Raw genomic sequence first — 26,847 nt, forward strand, 5'->3', positions numbered from 1 at the left:
CCGGGAGCGGCGAGGAGGGCCAAGCGGCGAATGTCTGCAAATGTCCGCAACTAAATTCTTTATCAGGGCTCTAGGGAGTCGTACCACCAGATGCGCTGGTGGTACTGTATGAAGGCCAGGGCGAGCAGGCCGTTGTGCGCCACTATGGCCACAGCGTAGCCGATGAAGGCCTTGTTCTTGCGGAGAACCTTGGCCACGGGCGCCAGGTGGACGTACACGTCCGTGTACCGGAACCGCAACTGTGCGCACGTTCCCCAAGACACAGGAAAAGTGTGAGGTACGCTGAGTTGTTGGTGAGCGATCATACGGGGTTGTACCAGGAAGTAGCCGGCAAGGCCGGCAAGGGTGACAAAGACAGCGTTGCACGAGACGTAGATAACGCTGTGGAGGTAGTCCTTGTCGGACAGCCTGCTCAACTCCCGCCCTATGCACGCCAACACAGTCAAAAATCGCTCTGTCACACACGCACACACCACACACACACACGCACACACCCCACACACGCACACGCACACACCACACCACACACACCACACACACGCCAGAAAGAGAGGCACGTACCAGACTCGTCGGTGAGAGAAATATAAGGGTCCTCGGAAAAGTTGTAGTATTGGGAGTTGGGGCCATAGCGAAGCACGGTACTGATGAAGAGGTAGAACACGATCGCCGCGAGCTTACTGACGATACGCCAGAAGTAGAACCTCGCCTGCCTGCGCAGGTAGCCTGTGTGTGTGCGCCACGCCACATGAGCACAACAGTTAGCGCCCTACGCTCCAGGCCGAGCAAGTGTAGGTGGTGTCTGACAGAGGCCGTTACCCGGGCGGTTGTTGGAGTGGCCGCGATCGTCGGGCAGGTCATCGTTGTTCTCGACATTCTTGTTGGCTCCCCACTTGCCGGTGAGAATGCCCTTGATCCAGATACGGAACACGAACCAACTGTGTCGTTCCCAGGGCAGCACGCAGCACGCAACAAACAACTCGTTGGTAATGCGCTACAATTGCCAATTGTAGCGGAGGGCAAGTGGCATGCGCGTGTGTTGTAGGTGCGAGCGAGTGCGTACGGGTGCGTGAGGAAGATCAAGTTGGCGACATCGCCGCAGAACTGGAGCGCCCAGATGTACAAGAAGGTCATCGGATTCTTCACGTTCGGGTACGCCAACGTTTGGAACTGCACGTGTAAAACGAAGCAGTTGACGTTAAATCCAATCGTACATTTGTTGTCAAAAGAAGAAGAAGAAGAAGACGAAGAAGGGCGTGGAAGAGGAACTAACCATGTCGGTCATGTTGTTGACCCAGAAGCCGGAGATGAGCATTCCCAGCTCGATCGGAAACGGATCGGAGAACGAGAGGATGGTTTTTCGGTTGATGAATGTGAAGATGGCTGTCGTGTGTGTCCGTCCCAAGAGAGCGCATAATTACGAGCGAGAATTAGCTTTGTGCGAGTGAGAATGGTGGACAGGTGGGGGGAATGAGGTACAGAGGCCGAAGGACAGGACGGGCTGGATGTTTGCAGGCACCTCGCGGAAGAAGATGACGTAGACGCACAGGGCCGCCAGGTGCACAAAGTTGGCCACGGCGATCTTGATGTACTGCCAGAAGAGCCGTTGCCACTCTTCGGCTCTGCTCTGATCGAACCTCTCAAGCACGTACGCGGCTAAACCGACACGACACGACACAACCAACGACACGACCAACGGCACGACACGCAGCACATGAATCAATTGGAATGGAAGCTCTTCTTTGGTGGTGTTGCTGGTGGATAAGGTACCGATGAAGGCGGTGATGTAGGCAATGCCGAAGGAGATGAGGCCGATGAACTCGAAGTAGCCGAAGAGCCACACGAGGGGTACCAGGACGAGTATCTCCATGAAGTACGTCACGAAGATCATCGGCACTGTGGGCTCGCGTGAGTCATCATTGTGTGCGCGTGCGTGCGTGTGTGCGTGTGCGTGTTCCCAACACTGACACCGGGCGAAGGGCGGGCGAGCGTACGGAAGGCTTTGAAGGGATGCGGCGACTCCACGCAGCCAAAGTAGGCAGTGACGCTCAGGTAGCCGATCACCGTCATGATGATTGGATTGACGAACATCAGCGTCGGCCAGCTCCCCTGTTGTGCCGCCAGAGCTGGGTTAGATGAGTATGTCGAGCTTCCATCAATTGAACAGGCAATCTCGGCACTGCATAAATTCAATTCAATCCACAAGAAGGGAGGACGCACGTGGCGTGAGAAGATGTCGGCGGGGTCACCCAGCGGTGTAGAGGCGAGGGCAAGGGTGACGAGATTCGGCAGAAGCAGGACGGCAACCCAGAACATGAGCCGTCGTAGCAGGAGGGTCAACCGCGAGTGCCCGCCGGCGCGCTCTTCCTCTTCCTGCTTGGCCAGCCATTTGTGGAGCATCGCTTCCACATCTTCGTCTTCTGCACGTGAGTGGAAGACTGCCTGATCTAACCGTCGGCCATTGTGCAGGTACGCCCTATCTAATTCTTGTGCGAGCAATGCATTCCGTTCATCTAGCTCTCTACTCGTTGGTGACCTGTTCTCCTCCAGCGGCGCTGCTGCACCGTTCTTGTGCTCCATTATCGATCTTGATTTGTGTTAATTGACGTCGTCTAGAGCTCTAAATCTCTGCGTTGCTTCGTGGGTATCGTGCTCGGCTCAGGACCGCGAACGCAAGGACGCACGCGCCCCACCTGCCCGACTCATTTGCATGCAAAGTCGAGGGAACCCATCCATCTCCTCAAGCGAAAAGCGCGCGGAAACCTGAAGGCTTCATTATTGCCGTCGGCGGGATTCGAACGCGCGAGCTCGACACGAAACCGGTTCGTGACCTCGTGGGTGCGCTGTCGGCTTTTCTACGGAAGGCCGCCACCTGACGGTCGGCGCAGAGTGCGGGTTGGCCGTGGAATCCACATCGCCTCCTGTCCTGGTCTATCTCTCCTGCTTGGCCTCGTGTCGTACAACAGGTCAAGCCCTGCTGGGAGGAAAGTGCCCGCTACGATTACCAGTAGTACCACCCGACCTGCACCGCACAACACAGCAGCAGCAGCAAACAAGGAAACACGCGACACAAACCACAAGTACGGCAGCCACCATCGTTCTCGACCTTCTTCTCCTCTTCGTGTGTTGGTTGTGTGCAGTTGCTTACCTCACACGCCAACTCAAGAGCATGGACGGCAAATCACGCAGCAGCAAGCGCAGAGGCAACCGCCGCAAGAGCCGACGAGCGTCGCTGGCCAAACTCGACACCACCAGCGCGGGCCTGGGGGAGGCCGCGGTGAAGGGCGCCCCCGTCGCGGTCGATCTGACCCTCTCGCCATCGCAGCAGAAGAAGCAGTATCTCGGGGAGGAGGCGCAGGGCTGGCTCGACCGGCTGCGGGCCGAGGGCGAGGGCATGCTCGACCGCACCGACAGCGACGACGAAGGCAGCGAGGACTTCAGCGGCGACGAGACGAAAGCGGAAGTAGAGCGAAGCGAAACGACAAAGGAAGAGAAGGAAGAACGAACAAGAAGCAATGATGGAAGAAAGGAGAAAAAAGAACCTACTGGAGGACGCGGATCAAGAGGACCTGCGCCGGTCCGAGGGCGAGGGGATGCTCTACCACGCGGCCACTCTCGAAGACGAGCTGACGCCCATGGGCGAGCGGCAGTTGGCCGAGGCTGAGGCGCCGGCGCCGCAGAAGATGGACGAGAGCGCCGCCAGGGCGCGGGAAGCGCTCCGCCGAGACGAGGAGGACCTGCGTCGGTCCGAGGGAGAGGGTATGCTCTACGATGCGGCCACCCTCGAGGAGGAGCAGGCCCCCCGACCCGGCAAGTTCGACACGCAGGCGGAGAAGCGGGCCGGCGAGCGCCTGGGCGCCCCGGCGGAAGCGACGCGCGAAAGCGAACGCGAACGCGAAAGCGAAATTGAAAAAGAACGAAGGGAGAGCGAAGAAGTTGAAACGAAGCGCGAAAGCGAAAGCGAAGAGGAGGCCTACGAGCGGCTGAAGCGCGAGGCGGAGGAGGAGGAAAAGGAGCGCGCGTTCCAGGAAGAAGAGGCGAAGCGCCTGCGGCAGGAGGAAGAAGAGGCCGAGGCCCTGCGCCTGAAGATGGCGCACGACTGGGAGGAGCTGGAGCGGCAGCGCGCCGAGGCGCAGGCCGAGGAGGAGCGGAAGAGCCGAGAGCGGGTCGAGGAGCTCATGCGCGCCGCCGAGGAGGAGGAGAAGCGCAAGCAGCGCGAGATGAAGGAGGCGATGAGGGAGCGCGAGGCCACCGAGAAGCTGCGGCGCGAGAGGGAGATCGACCAGCTCGTCACCCGTCAGAGCCTCGACATCGAAAACCGGCGCGACGAGCTCCGGCGCACGTCGGCCCAGCGCATGGGACCGGTCAAGTGGGTGCCCGACCACCTTGTGTCGGCCTGCCAGAGCTGCCAGGAGCCCTTCACCCTCACCAAGCGCAGGGTACCCCACCCACCTGCATCCATTCTTGGAATTCCTCTTCAAGCTGGTGCGCTGCTGACACCTCTGTTTTGTGTTGTGCGTGTCGTGTCGTGTCGTGCGTGTCGTGTGTTGGTTGTCTGCAGCATCACTGCCGTGCGTGCGGCAAGGTCTTCTGCGCCAAGTGTTCGTCGAAGGAGTCGCGAGTGCGGTGGTACGAGGAGGCCGAACGCGTGTGCGACACTTGCTTCCTCCACCTAAAGGGTGCGCATTCCGCTCCACGTCATAATTATTTAGTGTCTCTTTTCCCTGTGACCAATTATGGTGTGGTGCAGGCAATTTGGAGAACAAGGTGGTGCTGATGAGCGGCGCCAACTCGGGGGTGGCGGCCGAGGTGGCCGAGGAGATGGCCCGACAAGGCGCGACCTTGGCCATTCTCTCTCCCGACGCCGAGGAAGCATCGGCCCTCGCCCAGAGAATCAAGGTACGCCCCGCCCCACACACACCACATTCCTGGCTGCCCTGCCGCCAGCCAGCTCACCCCCGTACGGTCATCAATGTGCAGAAAGTGACCGGCAACACGGAGGTGATGCCGCTGTGGGCAGACTTTGCGAGCCTGGACTCGGTGTACGAGGCCGTGGAGCGCTTCCGCAGGCAGTTCGAGCGCGTGGACGTGCTCATCAACAACTGCGACATCGACCCCAGGAACGGCCGCGAGGTCCACGCACTCACACACGACGGGTACGGGCCTCCCCGTCTTACTAGCCTCTCCCTCCCTTCATGCCTGTCAGAACAGAAAACGATTGATCAGCTGCTGACCGTTTACATGACCTGCGCGCGCAGAAACGAGAAACTCTTTTCGCTCAAGTACCTGAGCCACTTCATGGTGACCTACTTGCTCCTGGACTTGCTCAAGCTCAGCGCACCGTCGCGCGTCATCAATGTGTGCCCGCGGCCAAGTACGTGCTTCTCCTGCCGGCCGACGTGCCCACACACACACACACACACACACACGACACACACACAATACGCACACGACACACAACACACACACACTGTCGATGGTTGGATCTGACCTCCCCATGCTTGGTGTCATTGCCTGGTCCAGCCAAGCACGCCCACATCAACTTTGACGACCTGGGGATGGAGAAGAGGTGGAGCGACACCCGCGCAACGGAGCAGTCGCATCTGGCCATCTACTGTATGACGCGCGAGCTGGGCCTGCGCCTCAAGGGCTCCGGCGTGGCGGTCAACGTGCTGGACCTGGGCCACGTCTACACCTCCGACCAGTCTATCCTGAGCCGCGCCTGGTGTCACATCAACGGCGACACTCGCGATGACGAAGCCAAGTACGTCGGCATACCGCACACACACAACACACAACACACACACACACACACACACACACACACATGCTAACGCACCATTATGCAGGAATGCGTATATGTACATGGCGGCATCACCGCTGACGCAGGAGGTAAGCCGCGGGTGCTTCCTGCCGGACGGCTCGCCCACGCTCTTCCGCGGGCGCACGCTCGACGACGCCTTCTGCTCGCGAGTCTACCACGTCAGCTACGACCTCGTGGCCAAGTGGGTGGCGCGGGACGATCGCGCCGGCATGATGGAAGGCCGCATGATGGAGAGCGCCCTGACCGAGCGCATCCGTGAGGCCACCCGCGAGAGCGAGGAAGTGCGCGAACAGCGGGAGAACGAGCGGCTCGAGATCGATGTGGGCTCGGACCTCGAGGAGAGCAGCGCCACCGCCGACGACGAGAGGAGGCGGAAGGGGAAGAGCAAGCTTGACGTCGGCCGTTCGAGCGCGATTGACGAGAAGCCGCCTCAGTACGAGGAGGTGGTCGTCGGCACGCAAGAGAAAGGGGACAGCAGAGGCCGTGTGGTGCTCGACAAGACCACGCACCACAAGCCTCCGCAGGATCGAAATGCGCGGGCCCTCGATGCCCGAGCCTCTCTTGAGTTGTGGTGAGGAGACACTTCACACTAAATAAAAATACAGACTTGAGGCTCCGGGACGGCTTTTCTCGCGGAACTAAAAAAGAGGCCAGAAAATGAAATCGAGAAGGGAGTGTAGCATTTCATTGGCAACAGGCCTATATACGCCTGCTGACCAACAACTAGAGAAGCTATTCACAACGCGAACTAGATCATGCTGCTGCACATGCCGTTTAGAAGCTAGTGGCAGTGCCGGTGTTGCCCATCATGCCGGGCGTGGTGCCCATGCCAGCGGCGGTGGTGGGCTCGATGCCCTGCTTGAGCAGGCGGCCCTCCTCCTTCTTCATCGGGTTGTGCGTGAGCGAGCCCTGCACCTCCTTCACGGTGCCCTTGATCTTCTGGCCGATCGTCGCGTGGTGCATTGCGGTGGTGTTGGTGGCGCCGGGCATGACGCCTCTCTGGTCGGCCATGGTCAGGCCTGTGGACGCGAGGCGCGGCTGTTCAACCATCTCCGGCATCATCACGTTGCGGTCCTGTTTGTGTTTGATTGTTTGTTGGTCAGTCGCGAGTGAGGTGGCAGCTGAAGAAAGAAGAAAGCGAAGAATGAAGAACGAAAAGCGAAGAGGAGATAGGAGGAGTACATACATTGAAGAGATCCCTACGCTCGGTGGTGACTTCAGTGCGGAGGACGGGCTGGATCTGGTGCTGCCTCTCGTGGATGACCGGCTGTACGTGGTGCTCGCGCCTCACTTCGACCACCCTCTCGACGATGACCTCGCGCTCGACGATGGGCTGGTTTTCCACCACGTTCGTCGCTCCGCCACGCATCAGGCCGGAGCTGGTGAGGCCGTGGCCATGCTTGAGGGCCTTGTTCTGGCGCTTGAGGGCCTTGCGCTCCTTCCTGGACAAGTGTCTGTCACCAGTTCCAGGCAGCATGGCGGCATGCATGAGCGGAGCGCCAGCCAAAGGCGTGGCAGGGTTGGAGAGCACGGGAGCGCCGGACATGAGGGGAGCTCCCGGCCTGGCGGCCAAGGGCGCAGTGCCGACCGGGGAAGCGGCGGTGTTGTAGAGAACGGGTGTGGTGTTGGTGGTGGGGTTGATGAAGTTCGACATTGTCGGACTTGGGAGGTGTTTTGCTGGTGGTATGTTGTAGGTGTGAGTTACTAGTATGAACCAAAGTCATGGTACTCCTATTTATCTTTGGGCTGGACTCCGTGATTGGCGCTGGCCTCGTCACCCGACCAAGATGTCCTGGTACCAGACTTGAAATTTCGGCCGAATGGCGATCTCCACAAACATTTAGTGGCTCACTTCCTCAGAGGATATGATTACATTCCCTCAAACTCACACATCTTTCTGCAAGCCTTGCGATTTAGTGGAGATACCACGTGGTCGAGGGAAGGCTATGCTAGAGGCTCCTCCACATCGTGGCAATATTGGCAGATTGGAGTGGGCACCCACGCCAACTCAATAATCATCAACAACAGAGGTTTGCCGAGTCTAACTGGTGCAGGTGTGCCACTAATGTGCGGCGCAGGATCTGCCACCTCGGACTCTGGCGCTGCGTGGCCCACTGCTAACTGCTGCTCATCAGCCGCGCCAGGCGCGACAGGCGCGGCGCCTTTGCAAGACGTCCAGCGCTGGCTCAGGAGCGAGCCCTGGCCCGAGCTGCCCGCTTTGCAGAAGAATGACAGCCACCAGTGGAAAGATGGACGAGTGTAAAGCAAAAGGTATTCATTGGCAAAGAGGCACATATATGCCTGATCCAATAACAGCGAACAGGCTGTGCAGTTTAGATGCGAGTGGTGTTGCCCAGCATGCCGGGCGTGGTAGTGCCAGTGGTGCCCATCATGCCAGGGGTGGTGCCCATGCCAGTGCCGGTGGTGTCGATGCCCTGCTTGAGCAGGCGGCCCTCCTCCTTCTTCATCGGGTTGTGCGTGAGCGAGCCCTGCACCTCCTTCACGGTGCCCTTGATCTTCTGGCCGATCGTCGCGTGGTGCGCGCCAGTCATGCCCGTGGTGCCGGCGCCGGGCATGATGCCCCTCTGGTCGGCCGTGGTCAGGCCCGTGGACCCTAGGCGCGGCTGCTCGACCACTGCCGGCACCATCACGTTACGGTCCTGTTTGCGTTTGATTGTTCATTGGTTATTGGGGAGAGTCGCAAGCCAGAGGAGAATGAAGGGGGAGTGCGTACGGTGACGAGGTCCTTGCGCTCGGTGGTGACTTCGGTGCGGACGACGGGCTGGATCTGGTGTTCCCTCTCGTGGATGACCGGCTGGATGTGGTGCTCGCGCCTCACCTCGACGGGCCTCTCGACGATGACCTCGCGCTCGACGATGGGCTGGTGCTCCACCACGTTGGTCGCGCCGTGCATCACCGTTCCGGTGAGACCGGTTCCCCTCGTTGCGCCGCCCGCAAGGGGCAGACCCGTGCCGGTGAGGCCGTGGCCATGCTGGTGGTCGTGCTTGAGGGCCTTGTTCTGGTGCTTGAGGGCCTTGCGCTCCTGCTTGGACAGGTGCTTGTTGGTGCCCATGAGGCCGGTGCCGGTGGCCGGCAGCATGGTCGTGGCCGTGGTGCCTCCCAAGGGCGCGGCACCGAGGGGCGAGGCGCCGAGAGGGGCGGCACCGATGGGGGCAGCGCCGATGGGGGCAGCGCCGGTGTTGGAGAGGATGGGAGTGGTGGTGGCGCCGGACATGAGCGGAGCGCCGGGCGTGGCAGCCAAGGATGCGGCACCGAGAGGGGCAGCGCCGATGGGGGCAGCGGCAGTGTTGGAGCGGATGGGAGTGGTGTTGGTGGTGGGGTTGATGAAGTTCGACATGGTAGAGTTGGTGGGTACTTGGGAGTTGGTTGTTTGGGGAGTGCTTGCTTGCGTTGGTGTGTTGGTTGTTTGCTATGCATGTACCAATGCCCAGCGCCTTTTATGGCGTTGGTGGTCATGGGGACTGTACTCCGCGACGAAGAAAGTGAATACCAGAGTTGAAATTTCCACCGAATGGCGATCTCCACGAACCAGAGTGGTATCCAGATCTCTTAGTAGGGCATGGTGATTTCTGGGAGCAGGATTGTGGCGTGTTGCTCTTGCCCAAAGGCGCATGCCAAGCTTGACCTGGCCACAGCGATGGTTCCACATGACTGCACCAATGTCGACAACACTGTCCTAAGAGGCAAACACAGTGTTGTGAAGAACAGGGAGCAGTGTAGGTGGAAAGACAGTCAGTGGTAAGTTGGTGAACTTACATTAAGTACCTCCCCTACGAAGGGTCTCGAAAGCAAGGTGGAATGTACCATATTAGGCAGTTTTACCCAATTAGGTAGGTTGTGGAAGATAGAGAAATTCCTGGTGGTGGGAGGACAAGTCTCCTGCCACAAGGCGAGTGAAGAGAAGGAAGCAGAAAAGAAGTCGAGCTGCGCACCGATAAGCGCTGTGAACAGCTCGCTCCCCAGCGGCTCCCCTGCGTCGGCCTTGCAGAGACTCGCTGAGACACTGCAACCAAGTCGCCAAGGCAGCTTGCCGTACCATGGATCAGTGGTGCGAGTTGAGGTAGCTTGCGTGAAGGCCAGTGGCAGTTGCACCGTCCATCGGATGGCCATGACGGTCCTGTCTGGATTTCGTTCACTTTCGTCCCCCCTTTGCTCCTCTTCCCTGCGCGCGTGGCAGCCGGCACCCACCTATAAAACCAAGGCCTGGGGCTCACACCAAAATTCAAACCAACATAATTCAACACCACCTCGACCCACAGCACTTCTCTTCATCTTCTTTTATCTGCACGAACAACATGTCGCACCACGGTCACGAGCAGGAGACTGGACTCAGGGGCAAGGTGAACGAGCTCAAGCAGGAGCTGCACCACACGACCAAGGACGACGCGCATGAGGTGGAGGTCAAGCGAACGCCCACGGGCAAGGCCATCTACACCGAATCTGTGGCGCCCGTGCCCAAGGAGACGCTGCCGGAGCACATCCAGTTCCCCGACATCATGACTCCCGAGCAGCACCTCGAGCGGGCCAAGTACTACCGGGACGAGGCCGAGAAGTGGAGGTCTAAGCACTACGGTCACGATGACGGCCTCAACGCCAAGAAGTACAACGACCTCATGGGCCAGGCCCACTACCACGAGGGCATGGCGGCCCAGCCCGAGGGGCTCAAGGTGCCCAAGGAGCACCCCAACCCGCAGCTGCCCAACGCGGCCAAGCTCGAGAGCGGCCCAAGAGTCTACAAGGGCAAGGGCACCGGCCAGGTACTCGGCACCGGCGCGCAGGCCCAAATCTGATATCGATACACGTTCTGCGGCACCGTGGTGAGCTCTAGAGCACCACGCCAACAAATAAACATACATACATCCATACGTAGACACACATCTTGTAGAGGTGATAAGTTGGAGAGAATTATAATGTGATCGTATGTAAAAACAAATAGGAAAGCCTACAAGAAGAATGACGAGAACTCGCTGTGTGTATAAATAAGTGGAAGAACAAGAACGACGACTGACAAGAGGGGGGAAGAGGTCGGCCGATCCCCGATTTTAGGACTTGAAGTAGCCCTTCAGCTTGTCGGCGATGCCGCCGCTCTGCTCCTCCTCCTTTTGCCACTCCTCCATCAGCTCCTTCTGCTTCGGCGTCAGTTTGCTGTTGTTTTGAGGTGGTGGAAAGGGCAGACACGTGTGAGCGAACGACAGTGCCAGACATCAAGCAGTAAAGAAAAATCAAACAGCAGTCATGACTCTGAGGGACGACGTACGTGGGGATCTCCACCTTGAAGTGGATGTAGTGGTGGCCCTTGGTGCCGGGCTGGCCCACGGCGGACACGCCCTGGTTCCTCAGCACGCGCTTCTCCTCGGGCTGCGTGCCCGGAGGCACCTTGATCTCCACCTCGGCGCCGGACAGCGTGGGGACCTTGACGGTACCGCCCAAAACGGCCTGCGCCAGGGTCACGGGAATGTCCGTGTGGACGTTGACGCCGTCGCGCTTGAACACCTTGTCCGGCGAGACCTACGAAAAAAAATACACGCGAAAGTTCAGTATAGAAGTGCTCAATCGTAAGAAAAACTCCAAGAGAAGAGAGCCACGTACGTGCACGCGGAGGAAGAGGTTGCCAGGCTTGCCTCCCTTCATGCCAGCGTCGCCCTGGCCGACGAGACGAATGTTGGCGCCGTCGTCCACGCCCGCTGGGATCTTGACTTGAATTTTTCGGTTGCCCGAGATGATGCCCTGACCCTTGCACGTGCCGCACGGGTCCGAGATGATGGTGCCCTCGCCTCCGCACTGTCGGCACTGCGTGGCGATCGGGATGAAGCCGTGTGCGATTTGCTCCTGCAAACAAACGGACAGTTAGCCAATCCGGTCTGTTGTGTGTCGTGTGTGCGGTGGCATGAAGGACGTACAATGCCCTGACCGTTGCAACGAGGGCACTTCTTGGCCTTTGAGCCAGCCGCAGCACCGGAACCGTGGCAAGTGGGGCACGGGAGCTTGCCCATGTAGGAGATATCCTTCTCGCAGCCATTCACAGCCTCGTGGAAGTTGATTCGCAGCGGGACCTCCACGTCGTCACCCTTAGTCTTAGCCCTCTGTTGTCGGTGGGACGACCAGATGGTGAGTATTGACGATGAAGTCTCACAGACAAGAACAGCACAGAAGAAGAAGAAGAAGCGCACCCTGCCGCCACCGCCACCGAAGCCCGAGAAGATGCCCTCAAAGATGTCGCGCATGTCCACAGGGATGTCGTTGGGGTCGAAGCCCTCGAAGCCGCCACCGCCGGACCCATCGAACGCCGCCGATCCGAACTGATCGTACTGCCGCCTCTTGTCCTCGTCCTTGAGCACCTGTTGCACGTCGAAGAAGGTGAGAAAGCGGTTGTGATGGTTCGCACATGAAGAAGAAGAAGAAGAAAGAATAAGAGATCTTGTGTCGGCAGGCCTTACGGTGTAGGCAGCGTTAATCTTCTGCAGCTTCTCTTCGGCCTTCTTGTCTCCCTTGTTCCTGTCGGGGTGATACTGCATGGCGAGCTTGTAGTACTGCCTCTTGATCTCATCGGCAGAGGCCGTACGCGGTACGCCCAACGTCTCATAGAGATCTTCCTCCTTGCGCGTCGCTACGCGAAGAATAAGATGGAGATGTAAGCAGCATTTTGTGTAAAATGAAAGAGAAGGGGAGGCAGTACATGATGTCGCGTGGAACTGGCGCAACGAGGCCTGCTTCCAGCTCACGATGAAAGAGAGAGGCGTGGAAGAAGCGGCGGTTTTGTTTCCTACACTCACATGTGAGAAGTAAATCGACAGAACGCAGAGAGATGAAGATGGAAGTACCTGCGGTGAATGATGAGACGGTGGAGTGGTTGCGGATACCGCAGTGAGTGTGATTCGAACAGGAAGAGTGGGTGAAGATGATAGAGGAAGAGGAAGAGCCATTGAGGCTCCGGAGAGATGAAGCCAATGAGCGATTTGCGCCCTGATTATGCACAATCGACTTGGCAGCAGCCACGTGGGAGGCGGTCTTTGTGGCTCTCATCTTTTTGGTTTGAATCGAGTTCGCTGGTCGGGCTCCGATGACCTCCAATCAATCGATGTTCCTCACGATCGCTCCAATCGCGCCAAGACGAAAAGAAACCAAAATTCCGGGAAGGAACTTTAAGAGGGCGGTCTCGGTGTGACGCCCAAACGAAATTTCGCAGAGGCTGAGAAAACTGTGAATGTGTAGAAAATGTCGATGTGTCGGACGTGTTGACCGCAAGCCAGGCTCACAAGCTGGTTGGCGATTGGCTCAACTTTTGGGCTGCAGGCTTTCTGCCTCGCCGCTGTGGCGCCTTCTTCTTGGGCGTCTCTGTTGACAGAGACGGCGCGATGGTCGCTGCAGGTGGTGGTGGTGCCTGCTCGTTCTGTTGCCCTTCGACGAAGACGCCGCGCGTCCAGGTCCCCGAGCGCAGCACGACGCCCCTGGGCGTGAGCTCGCGCCCTTGTCCGTGCATCAGACCATCGCGCCAGTCGCCCTCGAAGATGGTCTTGCGACGCCCGCCGCGGTGGAAGACGGTCAAGGTGCCGGTGCCGTGCTGGAGGCCGGCGCGCCACTCGCCCTCGTACTGCTCCTCGTTGCTGTCGGGCTTGTGCGAGGTCTTCCATCGCTTCGTGCCCTTGCCCTCGACTCGATCGTGCACCCACCCGCCTTCGTATCGATGGTGCGGTCCCTGCATCACACCCACTCCGTGCTTCATCCCATGCTTGAATTGCCCTGTTGCGTGTTGTCGTGAGCCACACATCTGCAGATGTAAGTAAACCATCACATCACGGCCACCACATCGATCGGGCATGCACACCTTCATAGACCGTATTGGCAATCTCATCCGTCTCGCGGCCTTGGCCGTGCGGCTTGCCCTGGGACACGTCGCCCTCGTAGGTGCGTCGCTCTGTGGTGGACACGAAGCGGCCGCGCCCGTGCGGCACGCCGTCGACCCACTCTCCCACGTACATGTGGTCGGCGTTGCACCCTCGGCCATGGCCGTGGAAGAGGCCGTCTCTGTACTCGCCCTCGTAGAGCATCCCGCCACCCTCGTGCATGTTGACCTGCCGGCCGCGGACCAGCTCGCCCTCGACCCAGTCGCCGGTGATGGTCGTGCCATCGGGCAGGCGCACATAGCCCTGGCCGTGTGGCTTGCCGTCCTTCCTGTCTCCCTTGTAGTTCTCCAGAATCCATGCAGTTGATGAAGATTCGGATGAAGATGTGGTCGAGTAGCAGCGATGGCTTCGCGGGAGCGAGGCGGGTTGGCGCCAGAGCGCAAGATGCACCGTGGCCTCAACGCGTTTCGTGCGTAGCTGTGTGGATGAGAAGGGGCTGCCAGTGCTCCCAGCAAGATCAATCAAACTTGTTTGCCACCGCGCTGCAGGCGGCATGGATCGAAGAACGGGTAGGGTGCCGGCAGAGGAAGCAACGAGCCTTGACGGTCGCAAACCGCAGGCAGGGAAGATAAGACGACTTCGCTTCATCTTGTGCGTTTGATTCAAATGAATAAATCGTGAAATAATAACAAAGTGAAATACAGAGGCCGGATCGCGACAGCACACACGAAGTGCGCTGGTGCTCCCTAGTAGGGCATGGTCTCGGCAAAGTTCCACAACCTGATGGACCCATCTTCATCCGCGGAGACAACCTTCTTCTCGTCGAATTGCACATCGTTCACCGCGCTGGTGTGTCCCTTCAGGTCGAAAAGGAACCTTGTGTGCATTGGGGATTGATCACATCAGCATTGCAAGAAACGAGAACACACACGCGCGAAGAGGAGCTGGTGAGCGTACTGTCTAGTCTTGGCATTCCACACCTTCACTGTGTGGTCGGTGCTGGCCGACACGATGCGTTGACCTTGCAGCTGCAACGCGTTGATCCGTCCTGTACACAGACACAGCCAAAAGGAGCAAGCCCATTAGCACCCCTCGAAACACCATAGAGAGCAGGAGAGTAGCGAACCTTTGTGTTGCGTCAACGTGCAGAGCGACTGATGCGACCGGATATCCCACAAGCGGAGGGTCCTGTCGTAGGACCCCGACGCAATCATAGTGTCATCGAACCGCACAGCGGTGACGATGTTCTACAATTCAAAACGGGGGACCAAGGAGCTCCTGCAGAGTCAGTCAAAACAGACCAACATCGCCATGGTGGCTGAATGAGCGCGCAAGTACGAACCGAGTGGCCGTAGAGATGGCGATGACACTTGCCCGTCCTGAGGTCCCACAACCTGATGTAGTTATCAGCGTAGCCGCAGACCAGCTTGCTGTTCTCGACCTGCAACGAAAGGCACACCGAGTTGCCTCTGTGCAGTGGTGGGTGGGTGGGTGGTGCGGAGCGTGAGTTGGAGTGGAGTGAGCACAGGGTGGAGGAAGTTCACTCACGTGACGGTGTGGACGATCTGGCCGGTGTTCATGTCCCACACGCGCCCGGTAAGATCCCAAGAGCGGGTCATCAGGTGGTGGCCCGCGAACTGAAGGCACGTGATCGCGCCTCGATGGCCGGCCAGCGTGAGCTCGCACTCCTGCGCGCCCGACAGCCCGCGCCAGATCTTGACCGTGTTGTCCTTGGAGCCGGTGACCAGCACGTTGTCCTGCATCTGCATGCAGGTCACCGTCTGGGTGTGTCCGCGCAGCGTCTGCAGGGGCCGACCATCTTCCACCGCGCGCACGTAAACCGCGCCGTCGGTCGAGCCAGCCGCGTACTTTTCGTTGTCGAAGCGCACGCACTCGAGCGACTCGCCCTCGCTGCGGGCGTGGATGTCGAGCTTCGACTGCCCCATCACGCGGCCGTCGAGCCAGTTGCGGCGTGTGATGTACTTGTTCTTCCACGACCGCCACCCGGCGATCTGCTCGTGGTCACTTGCTGCGCCGTTGGCCTGCCTGCGCCTGAGCCTTTGGCTTCGCGCTCGTCTGGCCGCGACGGCAGCTGATGACGACGACGACGACGAGGAGGCCGAGTCGTTGGTAAAGGCCCTCGCCCTCGACGTGACGGGGCTGAAGGAGGATGGGCTCCAGCGAGCCTTGTAGAGAGGTTTCCACAGGGAGTCGTCCTCGGAGATGTTGTTCCAATGCTTACACGTTTGGCTGATGTGGAGGAGGTCCTTCATGTTGAGGTAGGCGAAGATGAGGAGAGCGATTTCGTTGGGGATCAGCTGGAAGTCGGACGCCAACACTCTGCCCGAAGCCGTAAGGCCGCCCCTGGCCTCGAGCTCTTCTTCTTGCCTCGACATCCTCAGTTGACTCTTCTACACGTCTTACTGGTGTCCAGAGAGTCGTAATAATTAAATAATACAGAAAAATGTTTGCAAGATACTGACCGGATGACGATAAAGGGTGGAACTATGCAGGACAGAACGTTGCAGAATCTTGCAGATCCCACCCCAGCGCCAGTTGTTTTCGGACCAGAGGGCGAAAATGAATTTCCATGTCACGTCATTTTTTTCAACCATTTTCTCTTTGCCACGTCACAAGGCACCTTACGCTGGCTGAGCGGATCCACGCGCCACGTCCATCATTCAACGCGAGCAACACCAGCAACGATAGCGAACGGCAATCAAACACAGATGGAAAAGGAACGTGTGGAAATGGAGCAAGAAGAGGATGTCCTGGACCTGGAGCCCAACCTGAAGAATCTCATCGAGAAGGAGTCTCTCAAATGGATTTTCGTGGGCGGCAAGGGAGGCGTCGGCAAGACCACCACAAGCTGCAGCGTTGCCATCCAGGTTGCCATCTCGGCCCACTCATTCCTTAATTCTAATTACAACTGATTTATAATTAATCTGTTTTTTTACGTACAGTTGGCCAAAGTGCGCCCGAACGTGTTGATCATCTCCACCGATCCGGCGCACAACCTTTCCGACGCTTTCGGCCAGAAGTTTACTGCTGAACCCACGGTACGCTCCTCCAACCGCGAACGCACTCGCAAGTGTGTAGGACACGCAGTAGAGCGTGTGCACTCACACGCCATCCCTCAACGACGTCTCTCATGTCTTGCGTCGGGTGCAGAAAGTAAACGGATTCGACAACCTCTTCGCGATGGTACCGTCCCACATAGCTGCCTATTTTGTCTGCAGCGCGCTGGGTGCGCGTGACTCACTGTCTCTCACTTCACGTGAACTCTTCTCCAACCCAAGGAAGTAGACCCTCGCGTTGAGCCGGAAGAGGTCGAGGGCCTGCTGGGCGTCAGTGGCATGCCGGGCGGCGCGGGCATCATCCAGGAGCTCACCGGCTCGCTGCCCGGCATCGACGAGGCCATGAGCTTCGCCGAAGTCATGAAGTGCGTCACACACACACACACACACCACACACAACTCTCTCCTCACCGGGTGCCCGTACACGCGTAATTTACGATGCGTTCAACACCCCAGGTTGGTGCAGACGATGGAGTTCTCCGTAATCGTGTTCGATACGGCGCCCACCGGCCACACGCTCCGCCTGTTGTCCTTCCCCACGCTGCTCGAGAAGGGCATCGGCAAGCTCGTACAGCTCAAGTCCCGCTTCGGCCCGCTCTTCTCCTCCGTACGTCTCTTCCTTTGCTTCGCTCTCTCCTCCTCACTCTCTCTCTCACACACACACAACACAGATGACCTCGATGCTTGGTCTCCCCGAGGGCGAGGACGCGATCACGGGTAAGATGGAGAGCACCCGGAAGATTGTCGAACAGGTCAACACCCAGTTCAAGGACCCCGACATGACCACCTTCGTGTGCGTCTGCATTCCCGAGGTATGTCCATTCTCCCTATGTGCGACTTATACAGGAAGCTTGACTTACCGCGCCATCGCCATCGCCTTGCTGCAGTTCCTCTCGCTGTATGAGACCGAGCGTCTGGTGCAGGAACTGAACAAATTCGAGATCGATACGCAGAACATCGTCATCAACCAAGTGCTCTTCCCCGAGAACCGTACGAGCCTACCCCTTCTCTCTCTCTCTCTCGCAATGCGGCTGCGTGTCGCTAACGATACTTCGTGGTTGTAGGCGACTGCGGGCTGTGCACTGCGCGATCGCGAATGCAGAAGAAGTACATCGACCAGATGTACGACCTGTACGAGGACTTCCACCTCGTCAAGGTGCCGCTCCAGAAGGAGGAGATCCGCGGCATCCCCGCCCTCACCAACTTCTCCGAGATGCTCCTCAACCCCTTCACCCCGCCCACGCCCCAGTAAGCGTCTTCGAAGGTCACCATCCAAACAGAAAAAGGCTTTTTTATTTTTGGTCCAATCATCTCGCACAATAGAGGGGCGGGATGGTATGGCACAGTGCCGTTGGGCCAGGCCTGGTCCAGATGTGGGAACAGTGTCAGGTGTGTCTCTCCTGAACATGGACTCCTGGTCTTTTGCGAATAGGATCGGCTGAGATCGCAGAACGGCCGGAATTCCGACCTTTTTATCCCTCGTGTCTCTTTCGCTTTCATTCAGGAACTTGGTCCCCCTTTCGTCGGATGCGTAGACCTCGCCCTACATAAAGGGCTGACCGAGACCAGCAATCTTCATCAAATAACCACAACTACAACTTCAGCAACCCTTTACCCCAGCGACCAACTCAACCCCACTCTCTCGCGATGTCGAACTTCATCAACCCCACCACCAACACCACTCCCATCCTCTCCAACACCGCCGCTGCCCCCATCGGCGCTGCCCCTCTCGGTGCCGCCCCTCTCGGCGCCTCGCCCCTCGGTGCCGCGCCCTTGGGCGGCACCACGGCCACGACCATGCTGCCGGCCACCGGCACCGGCCTCATGGGCAGCAACAGGCACCTGTCCAAGCAGGAGCGCAAGGCCCTCAAGCACCAGAACAAGGCCCTCAAGCATGACCACCAGCACGGCCACGGCCTTACCGGCACGGGTCTGCCCCTTGCGGGCGGCGCAACGAGGGGAACCGGTCTCGGAACGGTGATGCACGGCGCGACCAACGTGGTGGAGCACCAACCCATCGTCGAGCGTGAGGTCATCGTCGAGAGGCCCGTCGAGGTGAGGCGCGAGCACCACATCCAGCCGGTCATCCACGAGAGGCAGCACCAGATCCAGCCCATCATCCGCACCGAAGTCACCACCGAGCGCAGGGATGTCGTCACTGTACGCACACCTTCCCTGTTTTAATCAGACCTTTACAAGGCAGAACAGTCATCTCACCAGCCACATGAACAATCAAACGCAAACAGGACCGTAACGTGATGATGCCGGCAGTGGTCGAGCAGCCGCGCATGGCTACCACCGGCCTGCTCCACCAGACCACCACCGACCAGAGGGGCATCTTGCCTGGCGCCGGCACCACTGGCATGACTGGCGCGCACCACGCGACGATCGGACAGAAGATCAAGGGCACCGTGAAGGAGGTGCAGGGCACCCTCACGCACAACCCGATGAAGAAGGAGGAGGGCCGCCTGCTCAAGCAGGGCATCGAGCCCACCGCCGCTGGCATGGGCACCACGCCCGGCATGCTGGGCAACACCGGCACCACCACCCGCTTCTAAACTGTAGCGCACCCGCTGCTTGCAGTGATGCTCTCTTTTGAAGAGGATATGTTGGAGCAGGCATATATATGCCTTGCCAAGTAAACGTTCCCTCACACCCTACAACTGCCCATCTCCACCTTCTCGAGTTCATTTCTGGCCTTCCTTTCCTACAGAACTTAGGTTCACCAATCGCGATTGATTTGATCCATCTACGACCTGACAGGGAAAGTCGTGAGTGCGTTGTGTGGACCCATATACTGTCGTTTGGGGCATAAATGACGCGCTGTGAGGAGGCTACATTAAGATCATCTCATGAAGAAGCAGACCCGCTGACCAGGGAGCAAGCTTGTCGCGGTCTCTTTTGTGGCACGTGAGATAGTCACCACTCACCTCCTCGAAGAAGACCACATGGTATCGACCTGCTTGCTAGAATCCAACTGTAAAATAGCCCAATGACAATGCTTCCTGGTTGTCGGAGTTCCGCCAGAAACAAAACGACGAGAGGAATACTGGACGAAATGAGGGAGATCAGGTTCCACCGAAATTACAGCCTTTCCACCTCCTCCTTTCGGCGGGCCGCCAGGCGCGTGGTCCGCACCACGGAGTGGACCCACCACCTGGTGGCGCACTACTTTAGCCTTCGCCTTCTCACTTCTGTATTCTCATCAATATCAGAACAGCGCACCACCCCTTCCCAACTGCACCTTGCTAGCCATGTCGAACTTCATCAACACCCCCACCTCGACCATCAACAATCCCACCCTCACGACCACCTCTACACCCATGGCGATGAACACCGGCGCGCCGCTCATGCCAGGTGCAACGGCCACAACGATGCTGCCCAATCCCGGCGTAATGACGGACAACAGGCATCTGTCCAAGCAGGAGCGCAAGGCTCTCAAGCACCAGAACAAGGCTCTCAAGCACGACCACCAGCATGGCCACGGCCTTCCCGGCACGGGCGTGCCCCTTGCGGGCGGCGCAACGAGGGGAACCGGCCTCGGAACGGTGATGCGCGGCGCGACCAACGTGGTGGAGCACCAGCCCATCGTCGAGCGCGAGGTCATCGTCGAGAGGCCCGTCGAGGTGAGGCGCGAGCACCACATCCAGCCGGTCATCCACGAGAGGGAACACCAGATCCAGCCCGTCGTCCGCACCGAAGTCACCACCGAGCGCAAGGACCTCGTCACTGTACGCACACCTTCTCGCTCTGTTGGCTTGTCCCGCTCAGTTACTAAGCAGCAACCAAACACAAACAGGACCGTAACGTGATGATGCCGGCAGTGGTGGAGCAGCCGCGCGTGGCCACCACGGGCCTGCTCCACCAGACCACCACCGACCAGAGGGGCATCATGCCCGGCGCCGGCACCACGGGCATGACTGGCGCGCACCACGCGACGATCGGCCAGAAGATCAAGGGCACCGTGAAGGAGGTGCAGGGCTCGCTGACGCACAACCCGATGAAGAAGGAGGAGGGCCGCCTGCTCAAGCAGGGCATCGAGCCCACCACCGCTGGCATGGGCACCACGCCCGGCATGCTGGGCAACACCGGCACCACCACCCGCTTCTAAACTGTGGGGTATCAAACTCAAAAGGAGATAGCTTTCACGAATCAGTTGGTCTTGCCGAGAACTTGCTTGCGCGTTGACAAGGAACTGGATTGGCCTGTGGGGGGATGATCGGCGCAGACAAATGATGATACAAATTGATGATATCGTTCCATCGGCATCGGTGAGGGACTGGCGGGACGCCTCGTTCGACTGATGTTCAGGAAAACCCCCATGTCGCACGTGGCCTTTCTCTTGAAGGCCGCGAGCAGCCCAACAGACCGACGTAACACTGAGCTATTGAGCAAGCAGATAGCCAGACCTTTCCTTTCGAACAACTGCTCGGCGAGGTGCCGAGTAGGTAAGTGGGCTTGATTCGATCAGTTCGCCGCGAAGTGGAACTCCATTCTCGTTTGCCTTCCCAGTTCCTGGTAGTTCTGGGATTCCAGATAACTCCGGATCTACGACCTTCCTTCTTTCAATCGGAATTCCAACTTTTTTATCCCTCAATTCTCCTTGGCGGACCATTGGGCAGGTCGACCTCGCTTTCGTTGGATGCAACAAGTGTTAACGTGACCTCACACAGGGGTCCTCCCACCTTTATAAAGCCTCTTTCCAGCCCGTTCCAGTTCTTCATCTAACCAACAACCACCACAGCACCCCACACCTTTACCAACACTATCCCACCACAATCCACCATGTCGAACCTCAACACTGTACCCATCATGTCCAACACCGCCGCCACCCCCGTGACCACCGGCGCCACGCCCGTCGTGGGCGCCGTGCCCGTTGTGCCTGTTGTGCCGGTTGCCACGGCCACCACTGTTCTGCCCCACGGCGTCGACGGCAGGCCCCTCTCCAAGGAGGAGCGCAAGGCCCTCAAGCACCAGAACAAGGCCCTCAAGCACGACCACCAGCATGGTCACCACCAGCACGGCCACGGTCTCACCGGCACCGGCTTGCCCATCGTCGGCGCCGCACACCCCGTCGTTCAGGGCGCGACCAACGTGGTGGAGCACCAGCCCATCGTCGAGCGTGAGGTCATCGTCGAGAGGCCTGTCGAGGTGAGGCGCGAGCACCACATCCAGCCGGTCATCCACGAGAGGGAACACCAGATCCAGCCCATCATCCGCACCGAAGTCACCACCGAGCGCAAGGACCTCGTCACTGTACGCACTCTTCTCTCCATGTCGCCTGGCCACTCTCCCAGTCTAGCTCACTTTGGTGTGACTCTATAGGAGCGCAACGTGATGTTGCCCGCGGTGGTCGAGCAGCCCCACATGGCCACTACCACCACTGGTGTCCTGCACGGCACCGGTGCCGGCGCGCACCACGCGACGATCGGCCAGAAGATCAAGGGCACCGTGAAGGAGGTGCAGGGCACCCTCACGCACAACCCGATGAAGAAGGAGGAGGGCCGCCTGCTCAAGCAGGGCATCGAGCCCACCGCCGCTGGCCTGGGCACCACGCCCGGCACCACCCACTTCTAAGAAAAAGAGTTGTTCTCTGCCTTGAAGCATATGCTTCGAAACAAATACACTCCTTTCCTATGATCATATCGTGGCCACGAGCAAATGCGAGTGAATGTACATTCACCACATCACGTTTGATCATCCACCACCAGGCGGATTACTCGTTCACTCGTCATCCGCAAAATACCGAACATTTCTCCGCTTCTGCTTCGGCTTTGGTGTTTCCTAGTATTCTGACACCGACCACCGCGCCAGCATGCTGCTGCCACTCTTCTTGACTGCCGTCGCCCTACTTGCCCTGCGCTGGGTTTGTCCTCGCCCCCCCCCCATTTATTATTTAATTCCCTACATTTTAATAAATAGGGGGAAAAACAAATGTAAAATACCAATGTCGTGCGACCAGGTGTGGCGTGTGGTGTCGGTAAAGCGGAGCGGGATGCCGGGTCCTTGGCCCTGGCCGGTGGTCGGCAATGCGTTCAGCATCATCCCGCACGCGCTCCATCTCTCCCAGTTCGACTTTGCGACGCGCTACGGCTCCGTCATGTGCTACTGGCTCGGACCCGAGCCCTGGTAAGCACCCGAACCCAGCCTGGGGTCACTGCTCCACTGCACTGGTGACTGACTTGCATTGATCGACCGCAGGGTGTTGCTGTCGAGCGTGGAGAACATCCGCGTTGCGTTCCAGGACAAGTTCACGGCCTTTGATCGCGAGTCGACCATCACGCGCCTCTGGCACGACATCGCTGGCGGTACACACTCGTCGCCTCGCGTAGCCGCACTTTCACACGGTGCACACGGCTGGCTGACGTTTCGTTTGCGTTGCGCCTAGGACTCGCGCTGCAGCCAAACGGAGACGGGCACAAGCGAAGCCGCGACCTCGTTCGGCCGGCATTCAGAGCCTCCAACATCAACAACCTCATTGGTAAACCCTTGGACGCGTGGCGTGTGTCGTGTTGTGAGCCGTGCGTGCCGTGCGTGCCGTGCGTGTGTAGTATGCTCACACCCGGCCCCGACCGACCCTCAGCGCACGTGGTTGAACGCGCACGACACTTGCTGGACACTCTCGAGAGCCATGCCAAGTCGGGCGAGCCACTCGACATCCAGCACGAGTTTCAGAAGCTCACCTTCGACATCATCGGTGCCTACCGACCTGCTCTTGCGACTGTGTGTGGTGTGTGGTGTGTGGTGTGTGTGGTGTGTGGTGTGTGTGGTGTGTGTGGTGTGTGGCCCAGCGCTCACCCTGTGGTTTATTGTCTTCAAGGGGACCTTTCGATGAAGTTCGACTTCAAGACGCAGACGGACGAGACTAGTCCCTACATCCACGCATTCAACTACTGCATGCAGCACCTCATCTGGCGCTTCATCATCCCCTTCCCCTACTGGCGCTTCTACAAGACCAATGGTACGCCACCGCTCCGCTCTTTCATCGGCCACGACAGCAACGAACTCACGGTGGCGGCGGCGGCGGCGGTGGTGGCGGTGGTGGTGAAGGCGTGCTCGAGTACGAGAAGCACATCGACTTCCTGCGCAGCACGATACGGGGGGTGATCGAGAAGCGCCGCGCGCAGGGAGTGCGGGATGACGACCACGACATACTGGCGTTCATGCTCCGCGAATGCGGCAAAGAGGGCAAGGAGTGGGTAGACGGCCACGAAATCATGATGCAGACCATCACCTTCCTTCTCGCAGGTGCGTGGCAGGACACCTTCGACCCTCTGTCTACCGATTTGGCGGCTAACCACGACACGCACCACCACACACAATTTCCAAAGGGCATGACACGACTGCGGTGACGCTGACGTGGCTGTTCTACTTTCTGGCGCGGACGCCAGCGGCACAGCAGCGGGTGCGGGACGAGGTGGACGCGGTGCTGGGCTCCGAGACTCCCACCTACCACCACCTGCGCGCCCTCGCTCACATCGACAAGGTGTGTGTGGCTTGCGGGGCCTGGAATGGCGACTATGCGGGCTGACCACCACGACTTATGTGGTGGGGCGTGCGGGTGCAGGCAATCACCGAGACGCTGCGCATGCGGCCGGCCACCCCGTCTCTGGGCCGCGAAGTGACGGAGGACGTCACGGTCGACGACGGCCGGGGCCGTCAGTTCACCCTCGCCAAGGGCACCAAGGTGGGCCTGAGCCTCTACAGCGCCGGCATGTCTCCAGCCAACGGGTGGTCCGACCCCGGTAAGCACCCGGCTTACCCAGCAAGACCACCTCTCTTTCGCCCCGTGCGCTGCTGCGCCAGACTGCGAAACTGACCAGTGTTTGGTGGTGTTGGTCGGGGGGGGGGTTGGGAAGAGGTGTTTGACCCCGAGCGGAAGGAGTGGACCGACGGCAGCAAGAACGCCTTCTTTTCGTTCGGCCTCGGCCCGCGCGCTTGCATCGGCGAAGACCTGGCACGCAAGGAAATCAAGACAGGTGCGCTCCGCGCGCTACCCACTGGCTTTTAGACTCTTCAGCTCCACCCCCGCACTCACGCCACATCGCCATGTGCAGTAACCAGCATGATCCTCCAGAAGTACGAACTTCGCTTGGTAGCCAGTCCACCCAGTCGAGATGGAAATGGTGCCTCCAATTTTCATACATTTGTTTATTATATATATCTTATACACATTCCTATTCCTATGAAGGCAATGAGTTGACTCACACCCTTCCTCTGTTTCCGGACAGGCCACGACATTGAAGGCGCGGTACGGCGTGCAAATGACCGTGCACCTGCGCAAGTGAACGACGTAAAGAAAAAAAGTTGGTTGGGGCTTCTCGAGTTCGGCTGTCAACTCCAGCCTACCTCGGCAAGGGCAGCCTTCGCTTCCGCTGCAGCTCTGATCTTGGCGGCCCTTACAATTCGAACTTAATCGGCTTGGGCGTGACGGCTACGGGCGTCGTCGGCTTGACCGCCGTGGCCTTGGCGACTGCATAGCATCGGCTTCCGGTTCCGCTTCCTCTTCGGGCTTGAGCTTGGCAGCTTCGGCTTCGGCTTCGGCTTCGGCTTCGACCTTCACCTTGGTGACGGCTGCCTCGTCGGCATCGGCCTTGAGCTTGGCAGCTTCGGCTTCGGCTTTGGCTGCGTGTGGTTCCTCCGCGTTTCGCTTCCACGCCTCGGCCTCGATGAGGTGCCGGGCTACATCAGCCACCGAGTTGCGACAGCCCCGGCTCTTGCGCGAGACGACGGCGTGGTTCCACCTGTCGTGCTGGGCCGGGTCCTTCCACATGGTATCCACGGTCTCGTCGGTCAGCATGTGGTGCCACGCGTAGAACGGACCGATGAACCGCCGATCGAGCTGCTGCCGCACACACCAATCGGGCTGCAGGTTGCACACGGTCGAAGAGTAGATCTCGCCGTAGGAGATCACGTTCAGTAGCGCCAGGCTGTACTCGTAGCGGAGCAGGGTGGACGAGTGTCGCTCGATGTGTTGCTTCTTGAACAGGGTCTTGCTCTTCGGCGGGTACCACGAGGTCTGGTTCTCGTGGTACCATGGCACCGGCACCGGATCCATGTGGGCGATGTAGTCTGGAAGCGACCGCAGTACACGGGATTCGGGTGAATGGAGATTCGTTGGGTGCCGCTGCTCGGCTGACAAGTGCACGCGAGTGGTCGTTACCTGCAGTGCTATCCCGGTGCGCTTCCATGAACTTAGAGACGTCGCCGAAGTAGATCGAGTCTTGCTCCACCGTCCAGATGTGGAACTCGTCCCGTCGCCAGCTGTGCACACATATATGTTTGCCAATAAAGTAGACAAACCCAACACAACAAACAAACTCAAAACATATTGAAAAAGGTTGATGGTCAACCTGTCAGGAGAGAAGGGGGAGGACTTCCAGGCATCCGGGCGGCAGTGCAGGGACCACATGAACAGCGAGGCATCATGAAACCAGAAATTGGGTGTGGGGTCGTTCAGGATGTACTCGGCAGTTGGCAGCATCGCCTTGACGGCGGCGGTGTTGTAGAGGAACAGCCCCAGCCCTGGGTGCTCCTGCTGCAGCTCGCGGAACTCAGACAAAAAAATCGGATCCACCTCCTCGCCGTAGTCGTAGAGGAGCCACATGTCGAACTCGGGCTTGCCCTCCAGTTCGCTGGCATACGTGGCGTACGTTTGGCGCAACTCCTGCCCTCCACACACCACACGACACACGACACACGACACACACGACACACGACACACGACACACACCGCACCACACGGTCAGAGAAAGAACAAAGCAAGAGGGAGTGGGCGGGTACCGGACTGAGCAGGCCGCAGATGCGTAGGACCAGCACCTGGCGCAGGTCCGACCCCAACTGGCATGTAGGGGGGCCGACCAGCGGGTAGGTGGACGAGGCCTGCACCACCCGATGGACGCCGGGGGAAACGCGCGGGGAGGGTGTGGGGTGGTCAACTGCAGCGGCTGTTCCTTTTTTGGGGGGTGTTTGGGGGTCGCTGCGGAGGCCAATGAGGAGCAGCGTGAATGTGCCGAATACCACCAGCAGAAGCACGAGCGGCCGCATCTGTGCTGCCTGTCCTCCGCTGCCCTCAACTGCCGAG

At 59.1% G+C, this 26,847-nt stretch overlaps 13 protein-coding genes and 1 pseudogene across 13 annotated transcripts; 7 read left to right on the forward strand and 7 right to left on the reverse strand.

Annotated features, from left to right (window-relative positions):
- Positions 1–62: 62 nt before the first annotated feature.
- On the reverse strand, positions 63–2,397 carry ACA1_290830 (uncharacterized protein; the record flags this gene model as incomplete). Its single annotated transcript, XM_004368004.1, has 10 exons — positions 63–239; positions 318–424; positions 562–723; positions 817–935; positions 1,061–1,167; positions 1,271–1,380; positions 1,477–1,653; positions 1,768–1,893; positions 1,992–2,106; positions 2,218–2,397. The coding sequence occupies 10 exons, from the start codon at positions 2,395–2,397 to the stop codon at positions 63–65; spliced, it is 1,380 nt and encodes a 459-aa protein (XP_004368061.1).
- Positions 2,398–3,166: 769 nt separating this feature from the next.
- Positions 3,167–6,396, forward strand: ACA1_290840 (annotated as a pseudogene).
- A 199-nt stretch (positions 6,397–6,595) lies between these two features.
- On the reverse strand, positions 6,596–7,475 carry ACA1_290850 (uncharacterized protein; the record flags this gene model as incomplete). Its single annotated transcript, XM_004368005.1, has 2 exons — positions 6,596–6,895; positions 7,008–7,475. The coding sequence occupies 2 exons, from the start codon at positions 7,473–7,475 to the stop codon at positions 6,596–6,598; spliced, it is 768 nt and encodes a 255-aa protein (XP_004368062.1).
- Positions 7,476–8,154: 679 nt separating this feature from the next.
- On the reverse strand, positions 8,155–9,179 carry ACA1_290860 (uncharacterized protein; the record flags this gene model as incomplete). The annotated part of the gene is made up of 2 exons (XM_004368006.1): positions 8,155–8,481; positions 8,556–9,179. 2 exons carry the CDS (start codon positions 9,177–9,179, stop codon positions 8,155–8,157), a joined length of 951 nt encoding a protein of 316 aa, XP_004368063.1.
- Positions 9,180–10,137: 958 nt separating this feature from the next.
- On the forward strand, positions 10,138–10,632 carry ACA1_290870 (uncharacterized protein; the record flags this gene model as incomplete). The annotated part of the gene is made up of 2 exons (XM_004368007.1): positions 10,138–10,599; positions 10,621–10,632. The coding sequence occupies 2 exons, from the start codon at positions 10,138–10,140 to the stop codon at positions 10,630–10,632; spliced, it is 474 nt and encodes a 157-aa protein (XP_004368064.1).
- Positions 10,633–10,884: 252 nt separating this feature from the next.
- On the reverse strand, positions 10,885–12,865 carry ACA1_290880 (chaperone protein DnaJ, putative; the record flags this gene model as incomplete). The annotated part of the gene is made up of 7 exons (XM_004368008.1): positions 10,885–10,987; positions 11,100–11,350; positions 11,432–11,671; positions 11,743–11,925; positions 12,013–12,180; positions 12,280–12,449; positions 12,664–12,865. 7 exons carry the CDS (start codon positions 12,863–12,865, stop codon positions 10,885–10,887), a joined length of 1,317 nt encoding a protein of 438 aa, XP_004368065.1.
- Positions 12,866–13,094: 229 nt separating this feature from the next.
- On the reverse strand, positions 13,095–14,334 carry ACA1_290890 (MORN repeat-containing protein; the record flags this gene model as incomplete). Its single annotated transcript, XM_004368009.1, has 3 exons — positions 13,095–13,582; positions 13,668–14,163; positions 14,254–14,334. 3 exons carry the CDS (start codon positions 14,332–14,334, stop codon positions 13,095–13,097), a joined length of 1,065 nt encoding a protein of 354 aa, XP_004368066.1.
- Positions 14,335–14,432: 98 nt separating this feature from the next.
- Positions 14,433–16,082, reverse strand: ACA1_290900 (Fbox domain containing protein; the record flags this gene model as incomplete). The annotated part of the gene is made up of 5 exons (XM_004368010.1): positions 14,433–14,532; positions 14,644–14,734; positions 14,813–14,933; positions 15,029–15,155; positions 15,235–16,082. 5 exons carry the CDS (start codon positions 16,080–16,082, stop codon positions 14,433–14,435), a joined length of 1,287 nt encoding a protein of 428 aa, XP_004368067.1.
- Positions 16,083–16,436: 354 nt separating this feature from the next.
- On the forward strand, positions 16,437–18,015 carry ACA1_290910 (arsenite transporter, putative; the record flags this gene model as incomplete). The annotated part of the gene is made up of 8 exons (XM_004368011.1): positions 16,437–16,574; positions 16,650–16,745; positions 16,858–16,890; positions 16,986–17,128; positions 17,220–17,370; positions 17,435–17,575; positions 17,651–17,753; positions 17,828–18,015. The coding sequence occupies 8 exons, from the start codon at positions 16,437–16,439 to the stop codon at positions 18,013–18,015; spliced, it is 993 nt and encodes a 330-aa protein (XP_004368068.1).
- Positions 18,016–18,410: 395 nt separating this feature from the next.
- On the forward strand, positions 18,411–19,321 carry ACA1_290920 (uncharacterized protein; the record flags this gene model as incomplete). Its single annotated transcript, XM_004368012.1, has 2 exons — positions 18,411–18,923; positions 19,010–19,321. The coding sequence occupies 2 exons, from the start codon at positions 18,411–18,413 to the stop codon at positions 19,319–19,321; spliced, it is 825 nt and encodes a 274-aa protein (XP_004368069.1).
- Positions 19,322–20,017: 696 nt separating this feature from the next.
- ACA1_290930 (uncharacterized protein) lies at positions 20,018–20,874 on the forward strand (the record flags this gene model as incomplete). Its single annotated transcript, XM_004368013.1, has 2 exons — positions 20,018–20,494; positions 20,563–20,874. The coding sequence occupies 2 exons, from the start codon at positions 20,018–20,020 to the stop codon at positions 20,872–20,874; spliced, it is 789 nt and encodes a 262-aa protein (XP_004368070.1).
- A 674-nt stretch (positions 20,875–21,548) lies between these two features.
- ACA1_290940 (uncharacterized protein) lies at positions 21,549–22,340 on the forward strand (the record flags this gene model as incomplete). The annotated part of the gene is made up of 2 exons (XM_004368014.1): positions 21,549–22,019; positions 22,089–22,340. 2 exons carry the CDS (start codon positions 21,549–21,551, stop codon positions 22,338–22,340), a joined length of 723 nt encoding a protein of 240 aa, XP_004368071.1.
- A 370-nt stretch (positions 22,341–22,710) lies between these two features.
- Positions 22,711–25,051, forward strand: ACA1_290950 (cytochrome p450 superfamily protein; the record flags this gene model as incomplete). The annotated part of the gene is made up of 11 exons (XM_004368015.1): positions 22,711–22,892; positions 22,965–23,071; positions 23,152–23,244; positions 23,347–23,460; positions 23,584–23,724; positions 23,814–24,011; positions 24,155–24,249; positions 24,331–24,508; positions 24,623–24,742; positions 24,821–24,858; positions 24,995–25,051. The coding sequence occupies 11 exons, from the start codon at positions 22,711–22,713 to the stop codon at positions 25,049–25,051; spliced, it is 1,323 nt and encodes a 440-aa protein (XP_004368072.1).
- Positions 25,052–25,197: 146 nt separating this feature from the next.
- ACA1_290960 (uncharacterized protein) lies at positions 25,198–26,810 on the reverse strand (the record flags this gene model as incomplete). The annotated part of the gene is made up of 5 exons (XM_004368016.1): positions 25,198–25,835; positions 25,927–26,027; positions 26,141–26,435; positions 26,552–26,645; positions 26,784–26,810. 5 exons carry the CDS (start codon positions 26,808–26,810, stop codon positions 25,198–25,200), a joined length of 1,155 nt encoding a protein of 384 aa, XP_004368073.1.
- Between the last annotated feature and the right edge of the window lie 37 nt (positions 26,811–26,847).

This window comes from Acanthamoeba castellanii (genome assembly GCF_000313135.1).
Source record: "Acanthamoeba castellanii str. Neff unplaced genomic scaffold scf7180000084777, whole genome shotgun sequence".
NCBI lineage: Eukaryota > Discosea > Longamoebia > Acanthamoebidae > Acanthamoeba > Acanthamoeba castellanii.